The 23,792-nt window shown below is 39.3% G+C and overlaps 5 protein-coding genes and 1 pseudogene across 8 annotated transcripts; 2 read left to right on the top strand and 4 right to left on the bottom strand.

The window, feature by feature from the left end:
- Positions 1-805: 805 nt before the first annotated feature.
- Positions 806-4,603, bottom strand: LOC144005188 (uncharacterized protein C16orf52 homolog B-like). 2 transcript variants are annotated; one of them, XM_077503197.1, is made up of 4 exons: positions 4,526-4,603; positions 3,976-4,318; positions 3,065-3,277; positions 806-1,794 (listed from the first exon to the last, which is right to left on the bottom strand). In XM_077503197.1, exons 2-4 carry the CDS (start codon positions 4,079-4,081, stop codon positions 1,610-1,612), a joined length of 504 nt encoding a protein of 167 aa, XP_077359323.1. In that variant the 5' UTR covers positions 4,082-4,318; positions 4,526-4,603; the 3' UTR covers positions 806-1,609. The 2 variants fall into 2 exon arrangements, with proteins under 2 accessions (XP_077359323.1, XP_077359322.1); XM_077503196.1 differs by lacking the exon at positions 4,526-4,603 and having other exon boundaries at positions 3,976-4,493.
- Positions 4,604-5,138: 535 nt separating this feature from the next.
- LOC144005595 (cytochrome b-c1 complex subunit 2, mitochondrial-like) lies at positions 5,139-10,549 on the bottom strand. Of its 2 annotated transcripts, none has more exons than XM_077503918.1 (14): positions 10,408-10,549; positions 9,880-9,966; positions 9,429-9,578; positions 8,726-8,790; positions 8,578-8,634; positions 7,653-7,777; positions 7,473-7,570; positions 7,339-7,396; positions 7,169-7,264; positions 6,886-7,085; positions 6,722-6,802; positions 6,557-6,633; positions 5,591-5,744; positions 5,139-5,465 (listed from the first exon to the last, which is right to left on the bottom strand). In XM_077503918.1, exons 1-14 carry the CDS (start codon positions 10,438-10,440, stop codon positions 5,382-5,384), a joined length of 1,365 nt encoding a protein of 454 aa, XP_077360044.1. In that variant the 5' UTR covers positions 10,441-10,549; the 3' UTR covers positions 5,139-5,381. The 2 variants fall into 2 exon arrangements, with proteins under 2 accessions (XP_077360044.1, XP_077360043.1); XM_077503917.1 differs by lacking the exon at positions 9,880-9,966 and adding an exon at positions 9,742-9,843 and having other exon boundaries at positions 10,408-10,546.
- On the bottom strand, positions 10,461-13,252 carry LOC144005596 (dynein axonemal assembly factor 11 pseudogene; annotated as a pseudogene). The gene is made up of 2 exons (XR_013279621.1): positions 11,403-13,252; positions 10,461-10,593 (listed from the first exon to the last, which is right to left on the bottom strand). The product of XR_013279621.1 is annotated as a dynein axonemal assembly factor 11 pseudogene (transcript).
- Positions 13,253-13,261: 9 nt separating this feature from the next.
- Positions 13,262-14,397, top strand: LOC144005599 (NHP2-like protein 1). Its single transcript, XM_077503921.1, has 3 exons — positions 13,262-13,477; positions 13,651-13,771; positions 13,959-14,397. Exons 1-3 carry the CDS (start codon positions 13,475-13,477, stop codon positions 14,219-14,221), a joined length of 387 nt encoding a protein of 128 aa, XP_077360047.1. The 5' UTR covers positions 13,262-13,474; the 3' UTR covers positions 14,222-14,397.
- Positions 14,398-15,449: 1,052 nt separating this feature from the next.
- On the top strand, positions 15,450-18,256 carry LOC144005597 (ketimine reductase mu-crystallin-like). The gene is made up of 8 exons (XM_077503919.1): positions 15,450-15,714; positions 16,003-16,153; positions 16,223-16,285; positions 16,354-16,455; positions 17,502-17,685; positions 17,789-17,910; positions 18,005-18,089; positions 18,166-18,256. The coding sequence occupies exons 1-8, from the start codon at positions 15,548-15,550 to the stop codon at positions 18,231-18,233; spliced, it is 942 nt and encodes a 313-aa protein (XP_077360045.1). The 5' UTR covers positions 15,450-15,547; the 3' UTR covers positions 18,234-18,256.
- A 658-nt stretch (positions 18,257-18,914) lies between these two features.
- Positions 18,915-22,586, bottom strand: LOC144005598 (ras-related C3 botulinum toxin substrate 1-like). The gene is made up of 6 exons (XM_077503920.1): positions 22,222-22,586; positions 21,013-21,084; positions 20,810-20,927; positions 20,392-20,454; positions 20,144-20,303; positions 18,915-19,987 (listed from the first exon to the last, which is right to left on the bottom strand). The coding sequence occupies exons 1-6, from the start codon at positions 22,254-22,256 to the stop codon at positions 19,857-19,859; spliced, it is 579 nt and encodes a 192-aa protein (XP_077360046.1). The 5' UTR covers positions 22,257-22,586; the 3' UTR covers positions 18,915-19,856.
- Positions 22,587-23,792: the final 1,206 nt, after the last annotated feature.

The following is a 23,792-nucleotide window of genomic DNA, read 5'->3' as shown; positions in this document are numbered from 1 at the left end:
ACTTGCTAGATATATTATTATTATTATTATGGGAATGCTGAAGCTCACATGTTAGTTTTATTCTCCACACTGTTTTGCTGTGTAACAATTCATTATTCATATTTCAACTAGCTTCAAAAATTCACGCCTCCCAGGGTATATATCATCTTATTCCACATTACTTACAGTATTTGCACAATTTAACATTTAATAATATCAACTTTTGTATCACTTTCTACGCCCACTTCCATACACTTGTGCTCGGTGGCACAATTGGTAAAGCGCATTGTCCAGTAACCAGGAGGTTATGTCATAATTTATCTCTCAATTTACTTCATAAGCATTCTGCATGCATTCAAAACTTAGCATTCAGCTTTCAGCATTCCCGCGCAATTTCTCCAGGAAATTGCACTTAGTCTATTTATTATTATACTGTATAATGTAGTGCCGCTTTTATGTTAATGCAATTCCATTATTATTTTTTTTACTTACTGGTCTCCAAATGTGAGTTTATATGTTATATTATTGCTTTCAGCATTCCCACACAATTTCTCCAGAAATTACACTTAGTCTAATTATTATTATACTGTATAATGTAGCGCCGCTTATATGATAATGCAATTCCATTTTTTTTAATTACTGAAAAGTCTCCAAATGTGAGTTTTTATGTAATATATATTATATAAACCAAAATGGAGATTTTTGTTTTCTCCCGAATGACATAAATCAACACCATATAGGTAAAAAAAAAAAAAAAAAAAAAAAAAAAAAAAAAAAAAAAAAGGTGGGGTGGGGGGGGGGGGGGGCAGAGTCACATCAATTATGATACAGAAAAGATGTTTATTTTAGTGTTTAGGGACAGCCACTATTACCTGTAATACAGCGAACCACTACATATTCGTGGTTTGGCATTCGTCAATTCACCTATTTTCACTTGAAGAATTTAAGATTTAATTCTTTACAGTCTATTTAATTAGTGAAATGTCAGAGCATATTTTTATAAAGTACAATATTCTTGTGCTATTTTTTTTAAATGAATTACAAAATGTATTGGGGTTTTTTTTGCACCATATTAGTAGCATATTGGATGTGTTAATTGAGGCACTTCATTTAGACCGTGTCAATTACTCGCAGAATAGCAGTAGTTCACTGTATTCAAGTATTTCTACTACACAAAAAAAACGAACACTAAAATCCTCAAATGAAGCACAAAACTAATGCACATTTTTAAGGCAATTTGATCCCTAGACACGAATGGTGGCTACACACTGGAATATATTAGACCTTTTTACTTAAAAAAAAAAAAAAAAAAAAAAAAAAAGAATTACAAAACATGAAAATAAATACAAAAAAATAAATGAAATCAACATCACCGAATATTTTACAAATTGCATTGTGCTGCTCGCACAAAAAGCTCCTACAATCATACTGGCGTGTTTTCGTCATCTCTTTCCCTCAATAATACAGCCGAGCTCCTCTCAATGCGCTCTCACTCCCTCTGAACAAACAGATGGACGGACGGCTCTCCCGCTCCAATCGGGGGAGCATCGTGCCAAAAAAAAAAAAAAAAAGACAGTTTGCGTCTTGGGCCTCCAAATGGCAAAGAGTTCCCTCCCGCGTGTAAAGTACGTCAGCCGGGTAAGCAAACCTTCCCGGCGAACAGCAGGCCCACGATGGTGAAGAATATGGAAAGGACGAAGAGCACATAGGACGAACCCACCCCGGTGTTGTTGGGCAGCTTGTATGGCTGACCTCCAACCTCGTTGACGTAGAAGCCGATGGGGAAAATGAGGGCGGCCATACAGAACAGGACAACTGCATGGACATAAAATAAAATTAAATCAACATCTTTTTTTTTTTTTTGGTCTCAGGACCTCATATACTAATGCCATTACCACTAAATTAAAAAGTTGCATATTTTAGATTTAAAAAAAAAAAAGAAAAAAAAAAAGGTGACAATACAAAATTCATATTGTTTTGGAGAGAATTCTGGTCACCATATGGAGATATGTCCCTTTTCTAAAATGATCTGCTGATAATTTATTGCAAATTATGTCATGCACCCCAATTTGAGAACCAATGATAATCATATGAAAGGTAATGGCCATTATGAAAAAGTAAAAATAAAAAATAAAAAAATACTCCAAAATATAATTAACACTTTTATAAATCAGTATAATTTGATCAATATTGTTTAATAAAAAAAAAAATCATAGTATATTGTATTTTGACACGGCTTAAAAAAAAAAAAAATAATAATCACTTTTCCTTAATTAAAAAAAAAACAATTTGAAAGTATTTCCATTAGCACTCTAATGCCATTAAATAAATAATAAATTAAATAATTTTAAAAATTAAAAAAAATATCATTGCCCATGTAAATTTCAAACTGTCACCTAATGACAAAATCTGAATTGGGAATCCGGATGGAATCACACATTTATTGGCTTAGATAGCTATTTTTCTACGTTAAACAAAAGGCTTTTCTTTTTTAATTATTACAACCATCATAACAACTCCAAAAATTGAAAGTTGTAAACAAACTAGCCCGAGAAAATGAAATTTCATTACAGTGGCACCTTGACCACCAACAAGTGACTTGATTTCCTGACTTAAATTTGGCTCGGCTGTTTTTCAATGTTGCGAGCAAAAATTCAAGTGATGAGCACAAGATGGTGGCTACAAGACTTCACAAAAATTGTAAATAATTCTTCTTCTTCAAAAAAAAAAAAAAAAAAAAAAAAAGGTGAACTGTTTTCTTCAAGCTCTTTGTTGCTACTCCCAGTTGAAGTTTTCCGTAAAACAACGATAAGTTCACGTGTACTTCATCAAACCACATTAGTTAGAAAAATCAGCTAGCTAAATGCTAACAAAATGTAAAGCATCATAGACGGGCTAACATTGTTCGTAGCAACGTATGTTCTTCATCTTCTGTTAAAATACAAAACAAAACTACTATTACTGCAGCCTACTAAGCTTCTTCTTCATTCGTGGCACAAGATTTGAGTATTTGACTTACTCGCATGGTCACGGAAAGGATTAAACTTGTAGGTGGAAAGCGACGAAAGGTGGACGAGACACTTACGCCCCGTGAAGGCGATCCAGCGCGCGTATCGGATGACCTCACGGCGCCAGTGGGACATGACCAACAGACAGCAAGTGACGGTCAGCGAGAGGACGCCCAGTATGATGAAGAAAAGGGTGGTGACCCACTCCGGGGGCATGTGAGGGGGGATGCAGGTCCGATCTCGGCCGTGAATGGTCTGGCACTGTCGGACCAGACCGACAGTTAGAGAGCCTGAATAGCGAAGAAAAAGTATAGTTCAGTTACAGTTGTGGTTTATTTCATTTAAATTTTACAGTACTGGAAGTGTAACGTAATCAAAAATGTAAACAGATGAAGAATATAGATTTTCAGGGGTGGACTTTGCCAGCAAAAACACATTTTTCTTGCAGTTGTAGTTTGTTTGTAGTTCGATGTACAGTGAGCTAAGATGGCCAAAATAATGACATCATGACTCACATGGCATAGTGCTTTAATACTCCAGGTGGAAGGTCTCACACTCCCAAGAGACCTCATTAAAAGTCACACATCCTCAGTCATTAGACTTCCTGCCTTAATTATATACAGCTAATTAAGCCAAGACAAACGATGGTGAATTACTACTACTCGCGTTTACTGTATAAATGAATAAAATCCCAAACGTTGACATAATTTAAAGGAGGCATTATGCAAATTTTCACAGGGCTTTGGCACTACATTGTGGCATGTTAGGGCGTTTTGGAAAAAGCACAAAAACATCAAAATGGGTCAGTGAATAACCCAGAAAATCCGCGAATAATAATAATAATAGTGGACGTTGTGCGTGGTCAATTTCACACAGTGGTCGTGCATACGCTTCAGAAAAATATGTAAAACTCTTATTATTTCCCATAATCTATTCTCTTTAAACCGTCCTCACGTGGAAGTGGTGAAAGTTTTGCAACATGTCTTACCGGCTGACTCTCCGGTGCTGATCCAGTCCGGATTCGCGATGCTGGCGATGGCGAAGACTTCTGCAGCGAGGAAGAGACATCCTGATATCACGGTCAGTTTATCCATGTCCGCGGACAAACACGGGTGGTGCCGATGCTCCGGTCTTTGTGGGGTCGGTCCCACCTCAAAAGTGCCCACGGCTAGGTGTGGATCACGCTCATGGCGGTGAATCCCGGAGTGCGAAAGTGCTCCATCCGAAACAATCGGGTTTGATTTCTCCAGAGGAGCTTGCCAGCCCTCGCAGGAGGGACTCACCGCCCGGTTTCACGGACCGCCATGCCGGCAACTTTCTCGGGGATATTCCTCAGCAACAAGCGTGGATTAGTCACACAAAGTGGATGCGTTAGCCGCTACAATTATCCAGAAATGATATTAAATCCATGCAGTCGACTTTCCTGAAGCCCCCCCTGAAACACTCTCCCCGTTATGTTACAGAATAGTCGAAAACGAAATACGGTATTACCTCAACTTCTTTATAGCAAATATTTTTCAAAAACAGAAATTAAATACCTCCAAGCGCGAGGACGTTGTGGTTTTCGCCGTGTTCAAGCTGCAAAAAACAAACTCAAATCCAGCAAGCTTGCTTTCTTCGCGTCTGTCATCGGGAAATCTCGCGAGAACACACGGGAGGAGGTGCCCCGCGGCTACTTCAGGTACCTACAGATCTCTCGTTCGATAGGAGTAAACAAGAAAAAATATAAAGTGAAAATAATTGTTTGTAAAAATGAATAAATAAAAACCACTTAAAGCACAAAGTTTTTTTTTAAATTGTTACGTAAGTAGTAGAAAGCACAGATAACCATTTTCAAATGTAGGAAGTAAAAAACAAATAGTCAACAGAAAAATAAGCTCAACTGAAATACAGATAACTGGAAAATCTACTTCCGTATTTGTGACTTACCAGATTTAATGCAAGGTTGATCAACTGGTTGATGAACTGAGTGTCTCCGTAGTCACTTTAATCGAATTACAAAAAATATCGATGAAATATGAAATCAAGGTTATAAAAAGTCCTTTTTTTTTTTTTTTTTTAAATCAATGTTTTTATTTTATCCCTAAAAGTAAATTGTAAAGAGACCACAGACATCACACAAACATGCTTCAGCAAGATAACCCACAACTCTTTCCGGCAGATAGTTTATTCATTATTTTACATGAGCTATACAGCATAATGTAAGTGGGCGAATGAGCAGGAAATAATGTTGCGATGACCCCAAAACAAATCTTACATTAACGAGACCAAGAGGACATAATAGCTCTCAAACCAACAGCACGGAAATTGTCTTCCTATTACAGTGGAGCGAAGCAATTCTGCTTTGCTGCGAAGAGGTGAAACGACAAGCCGAGGAAGGAGGTGGCGGAGGTTTTAGATTTCGTCGACGAAGGGGGTTTTAATAAGGCTCCCGCTGGACGCCATGGTCTTCTTGCCAGACACAAACTTTTTGGCAGCCTGGAAATTAATGCGATAATGAGCATCATTAAAATGTACTTGAGTCGCTGAGGAAGTTAATTGATGTCATAAACAATGCTATGCACTCATTAGGTTCGCTTTCACTTTTTCACTCTGGGTCTTACGTTGGCCACGTCGGTGAGGGAGACGTTGTCGATGTTTTTGGCGAATTCCTCCGGGGATTGGTAGGAACCGCGAGCCAGCGCTTGAGTGCCCATGGCCTCCAGCAGACCTTCTGAAGTCTCCAGAGACATCAGCAAGTCAGACTTCAGCGACAGCCTTTGCAAAGAAAACAATAGTCTGTTAAAAGAGTTACTTTTGTACAGGGACCGGCCGATTAATCGGCCAAAACAATCGGCCAATTGGCTGGTTATTCTCGCCTTAAAACGTCATAGAAGAAAGCTGAAATTTCCGACGCTGTGAAAGTACCCTGAATGCACCATTTTCCCTGCTTAGCTTTAGCAACTAGTAAGTGCGTAGCCTATGTTATTATGGTTATTCTGTTATCCGTCCGCGTCCTTTTAACTTTTTAATGACACCGCAGGTGAAGTAAACTGTAAAAATAAATACACAACGTTAAGAATTACATCCACTGTATATTTAAATACTAAATATGCTTAGTTTTTAATACACTGCTAGCCTAGCGCTATCAGGAAGTTAGTTAATGCTAAAAGGAAGTTAGCATCAACTTCAGGAGTGTTTTTCCTTCAAATAACAAATATCAACACACAAATCTTGTGGGAACACATACCCACAGATGAGATAACACTACGCAAAGGCACAAATTCTTCCCAATGTGTGAAAAACTAACTTAACAACTTTCTTCTGTGCTCACTTTAAGTGTGTACGCCATGGATTCACGGCACCACACTGCCCCCAAGAGGCCAAAACGCACCAGAATAAGATTTGTCCTTACTGTTTTTTCCGTTGCTATTATTTTAGTTTATTCTTATGTTATTCTTACGTTTTTATTTTGTCATTGTCCTTTTAAGTTATATTATTATAAGGATTTATAAAATAAATAAATAAATAACATGTTGGAATGGTACACAATTTAGTGGGATGAATACTTTCATCTCGAGGTTTCTTACTTTGCCTGAGTGAGGTCAGCGGCTGTGATGCCGCCGTCAGCGACAGCCTTCACCTCGGCAACGGCGGCCTTGATGACCTGCGGAGCATGCAAAAATATTATTTATCGAATTCGGGAGGGGGTGGGGGTGGGGGGGTTTGCGCATTAGAGCAACGAATACACTCACGGCGTCGGTAGATCCCACTTGGGAAACTGTGTAGATTCCAAACAGCCCCGAGTCAGAGTAGGTAACGTTATAAGTACTTACCTGTCAAGATTTTTTAAAATTAATTAAAAACGAAAATTGTAGAAAAAAAAAAAAAAAAAAAAACTAATTTTATTCCAACTCACATCAAAGAGGTCAGCAGTTGCCTTGGCAACACCCTGCGTCAGTTTGCTAGTTGCATTGGAGCCCCTCTTGATGCGCGGACCAGCTCCCAGCAGGTGCTGCAGAACGCTGAAGGCGACAGCCTCACCTGTGCCTGACGCTGCCGCCTCGCTCACAACGGCGGAGTGGACCAGGCTGCTGCTGCTCGGCAGGCGGATCTCACCTGGACAGGGTGACAGAAATATCAGTAAAACGACAGCCACAAGATGGCAGCAAACCACATAAAATGTTAAACGTGAGGTTTACCTCCGCGATACCGAGCTTGGGCAGCTGACGTTCCGGCGCCGCCGCGGATGTTAAGGAACTGCTCACCTACTTGCTTCAGAACCGAATGATCCACACCTGAAGACAACAAATGAAGCATTTAGGTCCTTTGGTTTTGATTCATTTCGAATTCCAAGAGGAAATTCCCTTACCAAGTCCAACAAGCGCCATTCTTGCACTTGTGAAATGATTTTGGACAAATTGGTGCAGCTGAAAACAAAAAATGACGAGCAACAAAGTTAGACGTGCGCTTGACACTATGTGGAAGTACAACTACAATACTTACATGTTCAGACTGGAATTTGCCCACCATGTAGTCCGGACAGTACAGAGAGTTGCTTAGAGCGTTCTTGTAGGCGGCTTCATGGAGACTTTCAACCACCGCTGGGACAAAAAGGATGGACAGGAAGCACAATATTTTAATATTTTGTGTGTGAGACGCTTTTGAGGATGTGGACCCGCTCACCTATGTGAGGATTCTGTTCTGCTCGGGCCTTCTCAACCTTCAGCCTGGGTGTGAGCTCGGCCACCTCCCACGGTCGGAACTCTTGCGCCGTTGTCACATTGATCAGATACTCCATCACTGTGTCGCTATTCAACAAGGAGATGAAATTAAGTACAGTTTTTTTAAATGGGGGAAAAAATGTCTGTAGATGAAAAAAATGAATTAAAAAGCATTCATAATAAACTAAAAATCATACCAAAACGGGAAAAAACAAATGCAAAAAAAAAATACTGTGCTGTATAATAAATAAAAAAAACCAAAACAAAACATACTTTTATAGAAAAAATGGCTGTAAATGAAAAAAAAGAAAAAGAAAAAAAGACCATATATGAGGAACGAACATGTATTTACAATAAAGTAAAAATCATACCAAAACAAAAAAACACAAATAATAAAATATGCTGTACTGTGAAATAAGTAAATAAAAAATAACATACCTCTAAAAGGAAAAACTAATAATGTAAATGAAAAACAGATGAATTAAAAAGCATTTATAGTAAAAGTAAAAAAAAAAAAAAAAAGGGAAAAAAGTATACTGTGCTGTAAATAAAGAAAAATACATCCAATGAAAAAAAATGAATTTAAATGAAAAAAGAACATATGAATGAAAACATTTATCATAAAGTAAAAATCATACCAAAACGAAAAAACATACTATATATAAAACTAACGTGATTTTTTTTTTAATTAACGCAAATTTCCATCTATCGCGGGTAGTTCTTAGAACGTAACACCCGCAATAAATGAGGGAACTTACTATATTTGTATAAGAGTGATAAATGGCAGATAAATTGATTTTATTAAATTGAGTTTGTCAGGAATTTCAAAAATGCATGGAAATATGATTTTTTTTTTGGGGGGGGGGGAATGATCGATTCTTCCTCACATATCATCTCTCAAGCAGTCAACAGTGTAGATCATGTTCTCCCTGGTTGAAGACGCACTGCAGAGGCACAAATTAAAAATAAAAAAAATAAAAAATGAATAAATGCCTAAAACATAAACTATCTTGTTTGCTCTTCAATGCTACCTACGTTAGTGTCCCTCCTACTGCTTCGATACCACGGCATATCTTGAAAGCTGAAGCTCCTTTGGTGGTCTGGAAAAGAATAAATATTACTAAATATTATTATTAAGACATTAGATAACTTTAAATGGATCTGAATTTAAACTTAAGACAGTAAAAACATTTGCATAACTGTATTTAACAATACATTGTTCGATATTTTAAACAAATTTTTGGCGCACTTCAGCACCATCGGCTGAAATCTCAGTGTTGTTGGGTTTATTTAATTCAATGATAGTTTTTTCTTTTATAAATAAATGCTGTAATGTGAGTTTTAATAACATTTGTGTCAAGTCAAGGACGCCAAGTCAAACACTCCCATCCACCTTTTTCCAAATCAGTTAATAACTTGCATAATTTAAAATACAAAAAACAAAAAAAAACAACAAAAAAAGATTAATGCCATATTTTTTTGTGATTAATCAATGACTTAGCGCTTTAACTTTGACAGCATTAATACTAATACTGTTAATGATCTTGATGTGAACATCGTTTGTTGAAGAATTTAACTTATGAGCAGCCATTTATGCAATGTTGTTTCATGCTTTATGGTCTTCTAAATTTAGCATCTATAAACAATTACAAGCTTCTTTAGGGTACACCAATTATTCACATATTTCTAAATGTGAACAAATTCATTCTAGCCTGATGGCAGCTATATCACGTCGTACCAGGTTGGCGGCCAGTCGCAGGGTGTGGGTCACACCCTGGTTTTCGAGGGTCTCATAACGACAGCCGGCCTTAACAAACACACCAATCTTGGAAGCTGGTGAGTAGTTTTCCAGGGAGGCGATCACCAGTCCACTGGGCAGTCGGGTCACCTGGAAGGGGACACAAACGGACATTCTAGATCATTTCCATCATGTATGATGAAAGCAGCGTTGGATAAAAACTTTATCCAGAAACAAAGATTATTAGCAAACAAATGAATGTCTCAGAAGGATGTCGTCTGGAGCCAGCCTTCCTCCTCACAACATAACATACATGGACATCCTGGAAGGAGTGGGCAGGCCCTGGAGCGAGCTTGAGGCCAGGCAGGGGCTCCACAAGAGAGCTGCCTGCCCTGGCAGCTGCATAGAAGCGCCTCTGTGGAGAAGAAACACAACATCAACGATCACTGACCTGCACATCTTGAGGTTGAAATTTAACATGTTTGGCAGCCCTGGTGGTCTCCACCTTATGGGCAGCCTGCGCAGCGTAAAGCCTGGTCTGGAAAAACAGGAAATGGAAGGTGGGATAATACAACTAGCTACAAACAACAGTCCTCATATTCTCAAGTAGCCAATCACAAGAACGTTTTTCCTCTCCATCCGTTTTCTGCAGTGTGTGTCCTCATTAGTGGGACGCGTCAAAAACGTGAAGCATACCTTCACTTTTTCAATTCACTGAGTTTGGTGTTATTTTTTTTTGCCTTTTAGCCATCTATCGTCTATAACACATTGCGTTATTACTACAAGTTATATTATAACATTGGTGAAATTAAAGAGGTACTATCCTTCCGAGGTTCAGGTGACAGCGCCAGGCTTTTCCCACCGCTAGTCGGGACGTGTAGTCGGGGGAAATCGCTACACAAACGGCGTAAACAAACAGCGACAGAGAGAAAAGCGTTTCGATTATATTCCGGAGGATTGGTGAATTTATGGTCCTTACCGATAATTGAGTAAAACCCCGAATCCCCTTCATCTCCCCTCTCCTTCAAGACAGGACGACGAAGCAATATGGCGGCGTCAAAGTGCCCTCCTGAGCTCCACTTCTTCTTCTTGGTGTAGGTAGGTTGCATTACTGCCATCTACTGGTGTGGAGTGTGAATCAAGCCCATCGAGAATAATCCAATATCTAACAACAAAAATAGTCATGACTAAATTCTATCAATCAATCTATTGTGAATGACTTGCTTAAACTTAGCAATTCAATTCCAGATCGACAGGTGGCGTAGATGCACCAATAATACAATTACAAAATCAGCATAATCGTTAAAAAATATACTAATTTAATACTAATTTTCGAGTTGTTTAAATTGATACATTTGCATCTTTTTCAAATGGTAAAATAACGAAATTAATACATTTTGTTTCATCCAAATGAACTTGCATAATTATAGTGTTTCAAATAATTTTGTCTTATTATTTTTTTTTATGTTTAAACAGTTGTTTTGTACCAGAAAATCGTCCTGCTGCACTCCAACTTCACGTTTTTGCCAACAAAAATAAATATATATTATTACTATAAATTCAGTAATTGGTCTTAATATTTTTAAAATCTTAAACATTTTTTTGTTTTGTATCAAAAAATAATCGTTTGAATAATTGTGATTTCAATTATTGCCAAAATAATCGTGATGATTATATTTTCCATTATCGAGCAGCTCTATTTGGAACCGTCAAACTACAGGAAGAACCGACTTAAGTATTTATTTTTTTTGTTGTTGTTGTCATCTCGTTTTATTTATTTTTTGTCTGGTTTATTCCAAATCCTTGACAAACAGAAAAGGTGATGTCTTCAACGAATACAAGCAGACAGCCCAGTCAAGTTTGATTGACGAGTCAGAAAAAGACCTTGAGAAGTGTTTCGTGTCCACCAGAGACATCGCGTACTCAAACACAAGGCCAAGCAGACCAAAGTCATTGATTATTTATTTTCTGCACCTTCATATCGTCATCTCAGCATTTTCTTCTTCTCAACTTCTTGATCTTCCTTAAACATGATGTTCCTCAACACCCACACTGAAGTCAGTTCACCATTCTGGGACGAGGTTAGAGGTCAAATGAGTGGCGGGACATCAGGGTTGTCCACAAAACCCTCCGAGTGTTCGTCGTCAAGTGGAGCGACGACGGTCGGATTCCAGCCAGAAGCTTCCAGCGGCCCTTCGATGGTGTGTTGGCGTGTCACAATGTTGGCGATGTCCACGGTTCCACTGGCGTCCACTTCCAGCCTCTCTGGAAGGGAACGCTCTTTTTTCTTGCTGTCAGATGAGCCGCGGCGGCAGCGGTCGTCTTTGGACGGACGTGTGGCGGCTTTTGTCACCTTGATTTCACCTTGAGCCCTGGGCATGAGGAGCAGCAGGTGTCCCGTGGTCTGCGACCTCTGCGCCGTCGAGCTGTCGGGCTTGACCTCAGCCGGCAGGACCAGCTGGAATATTTTCCCTTTGATGGCGACTTTGACGTACGTTGGCTGCACGTCCACGTCCATCAGGGAGGTGTCCATGTGCCTGTACACTGCCAGGTCTAAAACGATCCTGTTGTTGTCGTCGTCTTCCGTCAGCGAGAAGTCCAGCTTGGGCTCATTGATGTTCAGGACTCGTCCATCAGCAGTTATCAGAGTCCTCGGGGGCTTCGCTTTCTTCTCGTTGCCTTTCTCCTTGGTCTTCCTCTTGGCCTCCAGGTGGCGGTGAGCCTCCAGGCGGGATTCCGGAGTGAAGGGACACGGCGTGTGCCAGAACTCCTTCTCCCGTCGCTCCTCATCCGACTCGCTCGCCTGCTCCTGCTTCTCCGAGTCAAGAGCACCACTTCCTGTTTCCTCGGCCCGCTTCCTGTTGACCTCCTCTTCCTTATCGCAGGCGTTCTTGATCAGATATTCGTCCTCCTGCTCCAGGACACGCCTCCTCAAATCCTCCAGGCCCTGATTGGCTGCGATGCACTCGGACCGGGTTACCTCGGTGCCATCCAGACACTTGAGTTGGGGTAGGGTGGCGACGACGTACTCGCGGTAACCTTCAAAGAGTGTGCAGGGGTTCCCCACCAGGAAGAGTTGACGCAAGTGGATGTTTTCTTTCAGGCTCTCCACGCTGCTCAGACGCCCCACGAAGTTCACCGTCAGATCCAGCTTTTGCAGATTCTCGCAGCCTTGCAGGTTTTCAATGACTTGTATGTTGTTTAAAGCCAGGTTCAAATACTCCAGCTTCTTGAGGCGGCCCACGTTCTCGATTCTTGGTATGAGGTTGTTCTGCAGGTAGAGGATCTTCAGATCGCTGCACCAGCGCTCGATGTGCTCGATCTTCTCGATGTCCTGCTGGTGCAGGGAGACCTCCTCCAACGAGAAAATCTCACACTCGTTGTGCTCGGCGCGACGCCGGATCAGATCTTCTGTGATGTGAACCATCTTTCGTCTCCGTTGTCTACGTTGCTATAGCAAGCAACGCCCGTGCTGCGTTCAGGTACACTGGGAAACACGGACACCAAACGGCAACCAACTTCCTCCAACATTTCTAGTCATCTTGCACGCAAATGTGCAATCCTGGTGGCTGCGTATTTTGTTTATAAGTTGCCCCACGATACAGTTGTTTTTACGAATAGCAACACGTAGGGAAACAGCCGAACGTCGCACATTCGCGTAATTATGTCATGTTGTTTCTGTCAACTACCACGTTGCTGCCACACAACAAACCAAAAGAAGTTCAATATCGGATCAATTTCACATCACGACGTTGTTTCACTCTGCAATGGACACGCCGACTAAAACGGGGGGGAAAAAACGAAAAAAAAACAAAAAACGCCCAGAGTAGTACCATTTCCGGTATCCTTCAGCATCGTAACTGCGCATGCGTACCAGCCTACACGTGAAGCCAACGTTTGAGCTCGCGACAAATAGCAACATTTGTAGCGGTGAAACCAAATCTTATTTTCGCGTTTTGTTGTTCCCCTATCCCCAGCAAAAGGGAAATACTCCTCCGTGAAGCATTTCGCCGAGAGGGACGAAATACCAAGAAGAACTTTTCACAATGGTGAGTAGCTTACAGAATGAAACCGAACAAGCTATTAGCATATTATGCTAACTAGTTACTAGCTAGATTCAAACGAGCTAAGATGAGCTCATTTTTAAAATCATAGCGGCACTATTGTTGCATTTGGCTTCATCTGACTGTGTGGTTATATAACGCGTGTATTTTGTGTGCAGTCCGAAGCCCCAGTTAACCCGAAGGCCTACCCGCTAGCCGACGCCACGCTCACCAAAACCATCCTGGACTTGGTGCAGCAAGCCTCCAACTACAAGCAGCTGAGGAAGGGGGCCAATGAAGGTGAGGGTCCTGGAATGATTTTAGGTTAATATAGTTCACATTTATCTCCTTGACAGTGACTTTACACAGTCTCAGTGAATACTTAAAATAAAAAGTAAAAAAAAAAAAAATGCACTCAACCAAGTTTGGAAATCACTGGGTTGCTAACGTTGAATACTAATATTATAACCACTGTTTCTCCCCACAGCTACAAAGACCCTGAACAGAGGAATAGCTGAATTCATCGTCATGGCTGCTGATGCTGAACCACTGGAGATCATCCTCCACCTTCCGTTGCTCTGCGAGGACAAGAACGTCCCGTATGTGTTTGTCCGTTCCAAACAGGCCCTGGGCCGCGCCTGTGGGGTGTCGCGACCCGTCATCGCGACCTCAGTCACCATAAAGGAAGGCTCCCAGCTCAAACCCCAGATCCAGACGGCCCAAATGGCTATTGAGAGACTGCTCGTGTAAAAAAAATAAATGCTTCACCATTCATAATGAAAAGGAAGTTCCACGTTTCAACTTAGATATTTTCAAGTTATGAATCATGTGAGACAAAAAGAGTTTCTAGTTAGGACCATTTATGCTTGTTTGTCAAGGCATTGCATTGCCTGATTCATAATAAATCTTTATTTTAATATTTTCAATTTTTTATTCTTGTTTTGTGACATTGCATGTACTTCATAATCAAATACCTTATGTGAAATACAATAAGTATTTACTTTTCCATTTGATAGTGGACTAAGTTAAAAATACTTAAAACACAGAGGTAAATCAGTCTGCATAAAAATATGAAAGATTTACATCACGAACATTAGTAAAACTACATAACTTTTTGGGTCCAGGATGAGTTTTTTTTAAATTATTATTATTACATCACTTTATCCTTCAATAAAAGATTATTCTTGTAAATGTTGTCCTATACTGAAATCAATTTTTATTAAAAATTTAAAGTGATTTTATCTAAATTGTCAGGAAACGTTTTTTTTTTCTTCTTAAAGAAAATGAAGTACAAAAAGCTGTATTTAATCATTTTTTCTAAAGTATTTCTTTAGGATAAAAAGTAGTGTTATGAAAATTAATTAGTCATGTTTTTTAGATAGTTATAATATATGAAATGTGACCTTAAAAAAAAAAAATACAACTTTGTACTTGTAATATTTTGTCTGGGTGGGAAAACTTTTTATTTTTTTTTAATGTCAAAAATTGCGTCAGTCATCAGCACTTTTAATTTGCTAATTAAGCTCTAAAATCAGTTTAGTTGTATATATTTTATTGGCCACTGCACTTCTTAAAATAACACGATTTACTGCAAATTATTTTGTGGACCCCAAGATACAGCTCAGCGACCTTATAGACCCCCGTTTGAAAACCACTAGGCTATACGCTCGTGTTTCAGCCTTCAGGAAGCAGTTTTTTCGGACCTTTGCCGCACTTGACACTAAAATTGAGCGAATTACTAAAAACGCGCTCCTAAAATGATTCTGTATGGAACGATGGATGATGGGAAACCCCATTCATCGTATTTCACCTCAAACATTAACCGTGTGCGTCCTCTGCTGTGAACATGTGGTACTGCACCCACCTTACTAATTTCTATCTGGATAAGTTTTGCATCGTGGATGTCAAAAGTCAATAATTTAGCTCCACCCACTTCTAGTCCAACCCTGATCTGCATAAAGCCAAGTGCAGTTCTCGAACGCAGCTCGCGCTCCACTCTAGTTTGGCCACGAATACAAAAAAAAAAAAAAAAAAAAAAACTCCCAACACGGCAAGCAGACGCCCTGTCCTGCAGCCATGGCCGAGCCACCAGTTGTCATTTCGGAACAGCAAGTTTCTCGTCTGTTACGCTACGGGGAGCTCGTCCCTCGTCTGGAGGAAGCTTTGGCTAAATTTTCACGAGGTGACTGTTCAGAGGTGATTCAACCTGTCAGGTCTACACTGTCTTTGCAGAAATTTAACGGGTAAGCTAGTATTAGCATGCTATGTATCAGAGTTTTTATTTTATTGACTTTCACCCCCCTTTATTTACTCCTTTCAATAAAAAGACGTGATGACAAACTTGTGAAAAAGTGTCCCTGTAAACACAACCCTCACATTTTCGTAAAACATTTTAAACTTCGACAATGTCACAATTTAGTAATCGTACCTGTCTACAGTGTAAACAAATAATAGGAAAGTAGTAATTATGTTGAGATAGATAAGATCCTAGGGATCTGTTTTCAATTATGAAAAAAAAAATGTCTGAACAGATACATGGGTTTGATGCCAACATACATGGAAAACGACGGAATCTTGTGCACAAAGTTTGTGGGCTTCTACAATAGGAAGAAAGGTTCCGACTTACCCGCGGTTCAAGCCACAGTGGTGCTGCTGGACCCCAAGAGAGGAAGCTTGAAGGCCGTGAGTAGCACTCGGGTGTGTGTGCGACTGCTGCACGTCACTTGGGTTGACATTCGCACCCATGTCCAGGTGATGGAGGGAAACGTCATCACTTGCATGAGGACAGCCGCCGCATCGGCCATCTCTGCTAAGGTTTGCGCTCTCCTTCTCGCGTTTGGCTTTTGAAGTCAGCCACTAAAGTGTGGAAATCATTTGTGCAGTTGCTGATGCCGCCCCAAGCAGAGGTGTTGGCCATCTTGGGAACAGGACAACAAGCTTTGAGCCACTACAGGATCTTCACTGAGATGTTTTCATTTAAAGAGGTACAAGGGCCCGACCGATTAATTTGACAATATGGCTCTTTTAAGATAGGCTGATTTTTTATTTATTTATTTTACACATTATCCCCCCCCCCCCCCCCCCAAAAAAAGAGCATATTTTTGTCTTGTAAAATTAAACAAATAGTAAAGGAAAAAATAAAAGATAAAATTAAACCTTTTTCCCCTTTTTTTTTCTCTACCTTGAAAGGACTGACTCAGCCTTTTTAAAAACCAAACATGACCCTTGAGCACAAGTTTGCCCACTTCCACTGTTGTCACATCAACGCTTGTTTAATAATTTACATCTGTAATAAAATCCAATACAAGAGCTGTAGTTATAAAAAAAAAAAAAAAAAAATGGTGTTGGTCAATATTGTGCATGGACAGTTGTTGATAAAGTTTTTCAGTGTATTTAACCAGCAAGTCATTCACCTTTTTTTTTTTTCTTCTTCTTCTTTTTAAGTCTTATGTTCTGACTCCCATTTATTTTGCATGTAATTCCACTGTCGGCCACTGGATGGTGGCACACAATTATGTCAGACTTTAAATTTGAAAGAAGAAGAGTGAAAATGGGAGTTATTTCAAGATAATTAAAATAATAATAATTATTAAGGATGTTAAGTCCTCTATTATGAGCCACAGCTGTAGGTTCATTTAGTAATGTCAATATTTGGGCATGATTAGTGATGTATTTTGTGAGATTATAAATTTATTTTGGAAAAAATGGGATTTGATTATTCTAAACACAGGGATCCTACACTAATATTTTTGTTCATATCCGTTGCTCTGTGTTTTTTAGAGTTTGTGTAAAGATTAAAAAAATAAATAAGAGCTGTAATTGCTGTAAAAACAGGCCAAAGAAAGTTTTAAAGAGTCGTGGAGAGATTGCTGTAGTAATAACAGAATGTAAGTTTGTTCACCATGATTCACTGCAGCTCTGTCTGATGTGCATGACTTGGGGAAAAAAAAAAATAGTAAATTGTTGTGTTTTTAAGTCAGAGTGGAATGTTTTTGACAAGGTTTACCTTAGCGTTGGATCTTCTTGAAAGGTGCGAGTGTGGGGCCACAGGAAAGAAGGGATGGACAAGTTTCAGAGCTCCATCAGTGGTCCCGTTCTCCTCTGCGACTCAGCGGAAGCGGCTGTTAAGGGAGCTGACGTCATAGTGACGGTAACCTCAAGTCAACAGCCGGTGCTCTTTGGAAAGTGGGTCAAACCGGGAGCCCACGTGGCAGGTGAGCAGCCACGTTAAGTCCTCTTTTTTTTTTTTTTTTTCTTTTCAGTTGCCAACCATAACCATAAAAAAATGTAAAAAAAATCTTGTCACCGATTGTGCAGTGGTAGGAGCTTGCAGGCCAAACTGGCGAGAGGTAGATGACGTGCTGATGAAGGAAGCGGTGGTGTATGTTGACAGCAGGGAGGGAGCCATGGTTGAATCTGGTGACATCATCCTCTCCAAGGTCAGTCAGTCATTTTTTTTTCTCTTTCAATTCAAGGACTTTGTGTTGTCCTTTTTGCTGGTAATGAAGGGGTGACGCCATTGTTGTTTTTCAGGTGGAAGTGTTTGCAGAGATCGGAGAAGTCATCAATGGAGAAAAACCTGCACTGAGAGAGAAGACAACAGTGTTTAAATCCCTTGGTGAGCACTACCTGGTACTTGTATTATTTACTTCTACCCATACAAAAGAACTAAGTGTTTTGTTTTGTTTTAACAGGAATGGCGGTTGAAGATGCAGTAAGTGCCAAGCTGGTGTTTGACCGGTGGAAATCAACAACCAAATAACCATGAAGTTACTTACCTCCAAATGTATTATGCATCCATTTTCTTTATTGTCTTGATTGAGGATCCAGAAGTGGGATACTATGGAGGACCAAAACTGCCAAAATTCAAAATAAATAAATGACTAAATAAATAAGTAAATGACTAAAAGTAAAAATAAAAATGAATATAAAAAAATATAACAAAAAAATTATATCTAAAAAAAATAAATATAAATGGAAATAAGTTTTTATTTTCACTTTTTGTCATTTATTTATTTATTTAGTCATTTATTTATTTTGAATTTTGGCAGTTTTGGGCCGTACTGCCAAGTCGAAATGTTAAATGACCGCCCCCTCATTTGAATAACATGTCGACTTGGCAGTAAGGCCCAAAACTCAAAATAAATAAATGACTAAATAAATATGACTAAAGAAATGACCAAAATAAATAGATAAATGACTAAATAAATGAGTAAAAGTGGAAGTAAAAAACGGATTAATTTCAATATATTGATTTTTTTTAGATAGAATTTTCGAATTATATATTTTTTATATTAATTTTCATTTTCACTTTTAGCCATTTATTTATTTCGAATTTTGGAAGTTTTGGTCCTCCATAGTATACAAGTGTACATTGTCAAACAACCAATCATCATGCTGCAGTACATTATTCAAATAATCCTAAAAATACAAGACACGCATCAAACCTACCATTTTTGTTGACTTTATTTACTTATAAAACATGAAATTATACCATATTAGGCAAAACTGTAAATCCAAGTGGGCACAACGATGCGCCACTGAAACAAGGAGTCCAGACGTCGACTTGATCATTGCTCATTTAGGGGATGGGGGACAATATGTTCAAAACTTACAGCTGACGATCACATTGTACGACACACTTGGCTCCTCATGATACACCGCAACGAGCGGGGATCTCAAGATAATAAAACGAGCTCGTGAAATGTTAATGTTGGGAAAACAACTAAGGTAAAAAGTTCAACTAACAAAATATCTGCATTTTTACCATTAGTATTCAAATACCGAACTTACATGAATGACTTCCATATTTACTCACCTTACGGCTGTTAAAACTACGCTCGTGGCCAAGCATTCAACAGCTTCTTCATAAACAGGATGCATTATGTATCAATTCCAGTAAATTAAAAAAGGAGTCAAGCATTTTTTTTTTTTACTGTTTGCCCACTTTAAAGTCAGTAGGTAAACAATAGGTCCTTCTTTCACAATTCACGCGAACAATAAAAAGAGAAATGACTTCAAATGTTTTCACTAACGCCTGGATGTGGCTTTCGGGAGTGCTGACTGAACCCAATATTTTCCTCTCATGGAGATGTCACGTCATGAAGGCCTCAGGAATTTCGATAAAGTAAAAATGTCCTACAAAAGGTCTCACAATTTACTTCAGAATCCCAACATTGAATAGAAAAGTGTTGCCTTATTTAAGCAGCCAATATGCTCTTGATCTTTTTTTTTTTTTTTTTTTTTTTTTTTAAATAAGGACCTAGTGTGATCTAACGAGCGTTGATATAACAAAAAAAAAAGAAGGGGGAAAAAAAATGAAGAAAACAGGGCTTCCCTCTTGGTGGGCGAGCTTGGGCTGCAACTGTTTCCTGTGCTCCTGCTTTTACAAAACGCTGCACTTCCTTCTCCTCTTCTTGACGGGCGGTGGGCACAGGACCGCCCGGATGGCTTCATCGAAAACTGTTTTAAGGCCGCGCTGCGTCAACGCTGAACACTCCAGATACTTTACGGCACCTGGTGGAAAAAAAAAAAAAAAAAAGTGGGTGGGTAGTGCATGAAAAGGGGGCAATGCTTCAATTAAAAAACAAATATTCAAACTTTTGTGCCTATGAAGATGAGGTAAAAAAATAAAAATAAAATGCAAACTGTACATCTGTGTGCGTCACTCACTTATTTCTTTCGCCATGGCCAAGCCCTGAGGGTAGATGATGGGCGCGAGTTTCTTCTCCTTGAGCTTCTCGATGGTGTCCTTGTCATCCCTCAGGTCCAGCTTGGTGCCCACCAGGATGATGGGGGTGTTGGGGCAGTGGTGTCTCACTTCGGGGTACCACTAATGAGCAAAGACAGCGGACAGTGAGCCGCCTCAAAGACAAACATAAGATGGAAAAGTGTTATTAAACGAGAGGCTGTATTCTCACCTTAGCGCGGACATTTTCAAAAGAGGCGGGACTAACTAGTGAGAAGCAAATCAGGAATACATCCTAGAAGGGGGAAAACAAAGTTAAAAAGTTGACAGTAAGTGTGATGAATGGGGATGGAAAAAAAATAAAAAAAATCAGGAATGTGAAACTTTTGCACAACATTGTAATCCTGCAGAAACGATGTGGTCACTTAAGACTGCCTCCCACTTTCTAAGGCACAGAGGGAGATTTGTAGTGAGGACAAAAGGCAGTAAACAACAGCTCCTTTCTCTAGCTCTAGCTGCTTTTCAGACTGTGTATAGGTACTATGGATACAAGGCTCCAAATTGCTGAGTGTGCACACTCTCGTCCGGGCCTGCGAATGACTCAAGACAGCCGGTGGCGTGCGACAAGCGAACAATGCGAGTCTACGTACGGTCTGTGGGTAGGACAGCGGCCTGAGTCGGTCGTAGTCCTCCTGTCCCGCAGTATCCCAGAGGCCGAGGTTCACTGGCTTGCCGTCCACCATCACATTGGCTGAATAGTTATCGAAGCTGTAAGAAGACATGAAAAAAAAAAATCATTTGGTTGCAAAAAAAAAATAAAAAATTGTTAAGTCTATGTTCTAGTGTGGCTTACACAGTGGGGATGTACTCTCCAGGGAAAGCATTGGTAGTGTAGCTGATGAGCAGGCATGTTTTACCCACAGCCCTGGGGGAGGGAAAAAAAAAAATCATCATCACTAAAGTGTACATGTTCTCCTGTACTCCAGCTTCCTCACACATTCTAAAAACAAGTTTAGTTCATAGAGGAAACTAAATTGTCTATAGATGCGTGTGAAGGTCCAGTAGTCGCTGCCTAATGCTAGATATGTGAAACACCATAGATGAGCTCATGAATTAGCATTGATATATTTGAACACAAACAGCGCAGCAAAATAAAAAGAAAGATGATAACCACAGGCATATTAAATTCTTGTACCCTGGCCCTTATTTTTTTAAACAGTCCAAATGCTAGAGTAAGCATAAGGAAGTAATGTTGTGATATATATATATATATTTTTTTTTTTACCATGACACGCATTTATAACAAGTTCGATAGAGGTTTGTGTTTTTTGTTTGTTTGTTTTTTTAGCAATATTTCATTAAACTTGAAACATGGTGTCACCGCAAGACAAAGGAATGATCAAGTATTGATATAATGTATCAGGAAATGCTTTGGTGAAAAAAAAAATGTCAAAGTGCATTAACCGTAAAGAAAAACATATTTATATTGTCTATTAGATTTGTGGAAGTTCATGCTAGATAATGCTCGGAATAAAAAATAAAAACAAAAACAAAAAATGGACACTAGGTCACAAATCAAAACAAAACAAAGCAAAACTTGTTTTGAATACTATAATATAATGTAATTGTCTTTTAGGGTGAACATGAAAAATCGATTGAAATCAGAGATTTCTGTGTTATTGTTTGTTTTGTTTTTTAAAGCCCTAACGCCCAACCCTAGCAACCCGTCCTGCGTCCAAAGGTTGCTCGATACGTCTGCTTGCTTTGATGAAAAATGCTGACAGCAAAATTAATAGTGACCGTTACACTGTATTGCCGCCCCATCGATAAACCATACATATAAAAATGTAATTGTGTGTCTAATGCATGATATGCTGTGTCAAATTTGTACTCGTGAGGATAAGTGTGCCTGTTGAGTTATCTGGAGCAACAGCTGTCGCAGCCTGTTAGCCGCTAACTGGGTCAACAACGTAAATTTAATAACAAAAACAACAACAACACAAGTAACCCTGTGATCATAGTGGGTTTTGAAGTCACCAAAAACAAATAAAGAAGAACTCACCCGTCACCCACTACCACACACTTAATGGCCTGCATCGGGGAGCGCTCCTCGCTTAGCACAGTTAGCTTAGCCGGCTAACGCCAGTCGAAAATCAACAAGTCCTTTAAAAAAAGAAAAAGTAAAGACGTGAACGTGACAGCGCTTGAATGGAAAAATAGTTGGATATCGAAGGAGATATTGGCACACTCCCGTAGTTTACACGTCAAGACAAAGTGCACAGACACGCCAAAGTTGGAAAAGTGAAGGCAACACCCAAGGACGAAAAAAAACTCTGGAGTCTGGAGTCGAGATTAAAGGGGAAAACAGCCCCAGTTTGTGCAGAGATGAAGCCGGAGAATCCCTGCGAGGCACATCCGGTCAAGCCAGGACAGTGAAATGCTGCCACCTGTTGCTTAGAACTGGGACTGCAGGCTCTGACGCCAATATTGATTTTACCCTCAAATCAAGACTAGATTTTTAGATTTTCTAAAATATTTTTTTGCTTCGTTTATTGACTCTTAAAAAATACAATCAGTTATTTTCATTAGTATTAAATATGTATTCATTTGTCTTTTTTAAACCCTTTAATTTCCTGTTTGTTAGCACAATGTGCAGGTCGGAAAGCATCTTTATTTATTTATTTTTTTTAAATACCACAGAACAAATAAAGCCATTTGTGCTTGGCAGACTAATCGTTTGGTGTTAAACCTAATTATCATGCTTGTTTTGACAATTTTAATTGTAACGCAATGAAAACTCCTACAATACTGTACATTTAAACAGTGTTTTGTATATTGGGGTCCACAGGAAGTCTGTTGTCATCTGATTGAGGAAAAAGTCAACATTTCCAAAGAGCAGCCAGAGATGCAGTACATGCCTGCAATCCATTTCCCCTGTTTCAATGAGCTCATGAAACAGATGGTTGAACCCAGCTGAGGCTGTTGCTGTGGAGCGGCAGTTGTCTCCAGGTCGTGCACAACCAAGAACTACTCCGAGCTAGGGGGTTTAACAAAAAAAAATATGTTTTTGGAGTTGACTATGACTATACTCTGAGCAACTCGGTGGCTCCGAGACTGCTTATGATGCTTTTAAAGGAGAAGTCAACCCCCAAAATGACGTTACAATAATATGTTCGATGCAGCCCCTCTAAACACAGTCTTCTGATTAATATTGTGTTTGTGAAATATGAATTAAGCAGCAAAATCTACTTTTTTTTTTAATCTATCTCAGGGGGCAGCCACTTTACTACTTCCTGTCCAGTGAAAATAACAAAACAGGTCACGACCAATCACGGCTCACCTGTTTTCTTAAGCTGAGCCGTGATTGGTCGTCACTCGAGTAATAACGACGAGATTATTATTATTTCAGTGTAGGCTATTTTTGTGACATTTTTCACATTGAGTTAATTTTTGTATGTTTTATTCCGAACATCCATCCATAAATGTACATTTCTAAACTTGAAACATTTATTCAAATTAATTTTTATTGAAATGAACAATTATTTTCAAGTGTCTTAAATTTGTAACGAACATGAAATGTCATTTGATGATTAATATCCATGAAGAATTATGTTAAAAAATAAAAAACTCTTG

The sequence above is a fragment of the Festucalex cinctus genome, chromosome 17 (genome assembly GCF_051991245.1).
Source record: "Festucalex cinctus isolate MCC-2025b chromosome 17, RoL_Fcin_1.0, whole genome shotgun sequence".
Taxonomy (NCBI): Eukaryota; Metazoa; Chordata; class Actinopteri; order Syngnathiformes; family Syngnathidae; genus Festucalex; species Festucalex cinctus.
Note: the sequence above shows the minus strand (reverse complement) of the source record. Positions and strands in the feature narration are given on the sequence as shown.